General features: G+C 62.5%; 1 protein-coding gene across 1 annotated transcript in view; it reads right to left on the bottom strand.

The window, feature by feature from the left end:
- Nucleotides 1–2380, bottom strand: part of SEMA3F (semaphorin 3F) — a gene marked incomplete at its 3' end in the record, with an annotated part of 22570 nt that overhangs the window by 3703 nt on the left and 16487 nt on the right. Inside the window, exons 6-7 of the mRNA XM_015568286.1 lie at nucleotides 1409–1502; nucleotides 3–99 (exon numbers count right to left, since the gene is read on the bottom strand). Of these exons, the coding sequence (XP_015423772.1) occupies nucleotides 3–99; nucleotides 1409–1502 (191 nt within the window). The remainder of the gene's footprint in view (nucleotides 1–2; nucleotides 100–1408; nucleotides 1503–2380) is intronic.

Here is a 2380-nt window from a genome sequence, read left to right as displayed (position 1 = left end):
GCTGGTCCGTGCGCATGGCCGTCTGCTTGCCGAGGGTGCGGAAGATGGCGGCGTCCGTGCCCATGAAGTCGATGTACACGCCCGCATAGAGCTCCTCGTCTGTGGGCGGGAGGGTCATCAGGGGCCGCCCTTTGCCAGGACCCGGGCGGATGTCAGGAGCCCACGTGACCTGCAGGGCAAGCCCGTCTCCCTGGGCTGCCCAGGGCCCTGGTGAGAGGGTGCCTGGCAAGGCGGGTCGGGCCCTGGAGACGGGGCTTCAGCTGCAAGGAGCTCTGATCAGAGCCAGAGCCCGTTCCTGGGGGAGAAGCTGCCGGCCCCAGGGAGGGCCACACCGCTCACAGCGTTCCACCCACAGGTGGCACAGGCCAGCACCCTCAGGAGGACAGTGAGCTGTAAGGTATCAGGAAGCATGTACCTTTTTTAAAGTAACTGAGTTAATTGTAACTCCATATAATTTAACTTTTAACAACATCTCCGCCCCGAAGGTGCTGACATCCGGTTCACAAAACACCTGGAGGCTTTACCCAGCCTCCCGGGCAGGCCCTGTCCCCGCAGCCTTTACCATCAGGCTAGGGCAAGGCCCGTTTGAAATCAATAAAACTAAAAAAAAAAAAAAAAAAAAGACCGTACCCTTTTATGTAATGATGTTTACTTTGAATTTATATTAGTTCACACAAACACTCCATCCATGCTTTTGTTCCGGCCCTCCGGTCCAATTTAAGAACCCACTGTGGTCCAGTTTAAGAACCCACTGTGGCCCTTGAGTCAGAAAGTTTGCCCACCCCTGGGCTAGGACCTTCTCACTCGCCACAATGGGAGGAAAATGCCCATCCCCTGCCCCAGGGCCTGGCACCGCCGAGGTGGCACAGTGCCCAGCAGCTGCTCCGAGAGGCAGACTGGATTGGGCAGCCAGAGGACAGGCACTGTGCAGGGACCAGGGTCAGCGGGGGGCTCTGGGAGGGGCAGCAGCTGCTCCTGAGGCCCAGACAGAACCCCTCCTCAGAGAACATTCCCGCAACCTCCCCAGACACCTGGCCAGACCAAAACACTCCCGCAGCGGGTCATGGGGCCAGGAATCCCCACGGGTGCCCCCCGTCGGCCTCTCCCAGCCTCCCAGGCAAACCGAGGACATGCGATGGGATTATCGACCACCCCTACCCCCATATCGACTCAGCCTGTCCCGTCCTCTCCTCCAGGCAGCCCGCGGCCACACTGGATTGCAGGGTGGGATCTGGCCCCTCCACACCATCTGCCCAGTCTCTGCCCCTCAGCTCACTCACACTGGGGTCTGTCTGTAGCCCTCTCCCCACCAGGTGGGGCCCACTGGGGGGTTCAGGGTCAGCACGTCCCCTGGGGGAAGCAGAGGCCACACTTTCGGGCTGTAGGACAGGGTGGGGCAGGCACTCACTGATGAGGGCTGAGGCTGTGTCCAGCTTGGGGTCGTATGGACACTTGCCCTTCCCTGACTCGAGTCTCTCAGGCTCCAGGTAGAAGATGTAATCCTGCAGGGCAGAGGGCGGCTCAGCATTGCAGGCTGGTCCCACGGCCGAAAGGAAGGGTAAGGTCAACAGCCCAGGGTTACCCCGAAGCCACCGCCCTTCACTCCCCAGATCCCGGGTTGGAACTCTGTCCAGCCAGGCGGCCCAGGGCAGGGCCACACTGCAGGTTCCAAGGGAGGCGCTGCCTGGTCCCAGGTCTGAGCGCTCTGCTTTGGGGGCCATGAGAAGGCACGGGGCGGGCTCACAGGGCTAAAGCCCCTCCACGCCCACTGGGTCAGGAAGACTGAGCTGTGGCTGTCTGCCCTGGGCCCAGGAGGACAGCCACCTGGTCAGGGCAGGGGCACTGGCCAAAGGTCCTGTCCTTTGCCATCAGGTCAGAGGGCTCTGAGGTCACCGTGCCCCAGGCTTTGTGACGCACCCGTGGTCCTCAGGACCGACTAATAGGCCACGGCCTTCTGCCTGCCCCCCCCTCCCCCCAGGGCCTCCAGGTCTCCCCAGGGAGCCAGGCATGGAAGGGTCCCACCCAAACCACATGGAATTCACAGAGCCTCCCGCCCTGCCCTGCAGATGCCAGGAGGGAGGCTGGTGAAGGCACGGGACCGGGAGGAGCTCCTGGGAGGAGGAGGGAGAGGAGAGGCGCAGAGGCAGGAGGTGCAGCGGGTGGCAGGGGAGGTGATGGGAGGTGTGCACAGGCCCGTCTCCAGTTTCACTCTGCACACGAGACATCCAGCACACATGGGGCTGCACACACAGCTGGGCACGCTCACTGCAGCTGCACACACAGTTGGGCACGCTCACTGCAGCTGCACACACAGCTGGGCACGCTCACTGCGGCACACGGCGCCCACTGTTCACACGCTGGCGCACACGCAGTCTGACGG

This window comes from Myotis davidii, unplaced genomic scaffold (genome assembly GCF_000327345.1).
Source record: "Myotis davidii unplaced genomic scaffold, ASM32734v1 scaffold663, whole genome shotgun sequence".
NCBI classification, from domain to species: Eukaryota; Metazoa; Chordata; class Mammalia; order Chiroptera; family Vespertilionidae; genus Myotis; species Myotis davidii.
The sequence above is the reverse complement of the archived record's forward strand: the minus strand, read 5'-3'. Positions and strand labels throughout refer to the sequence as shown.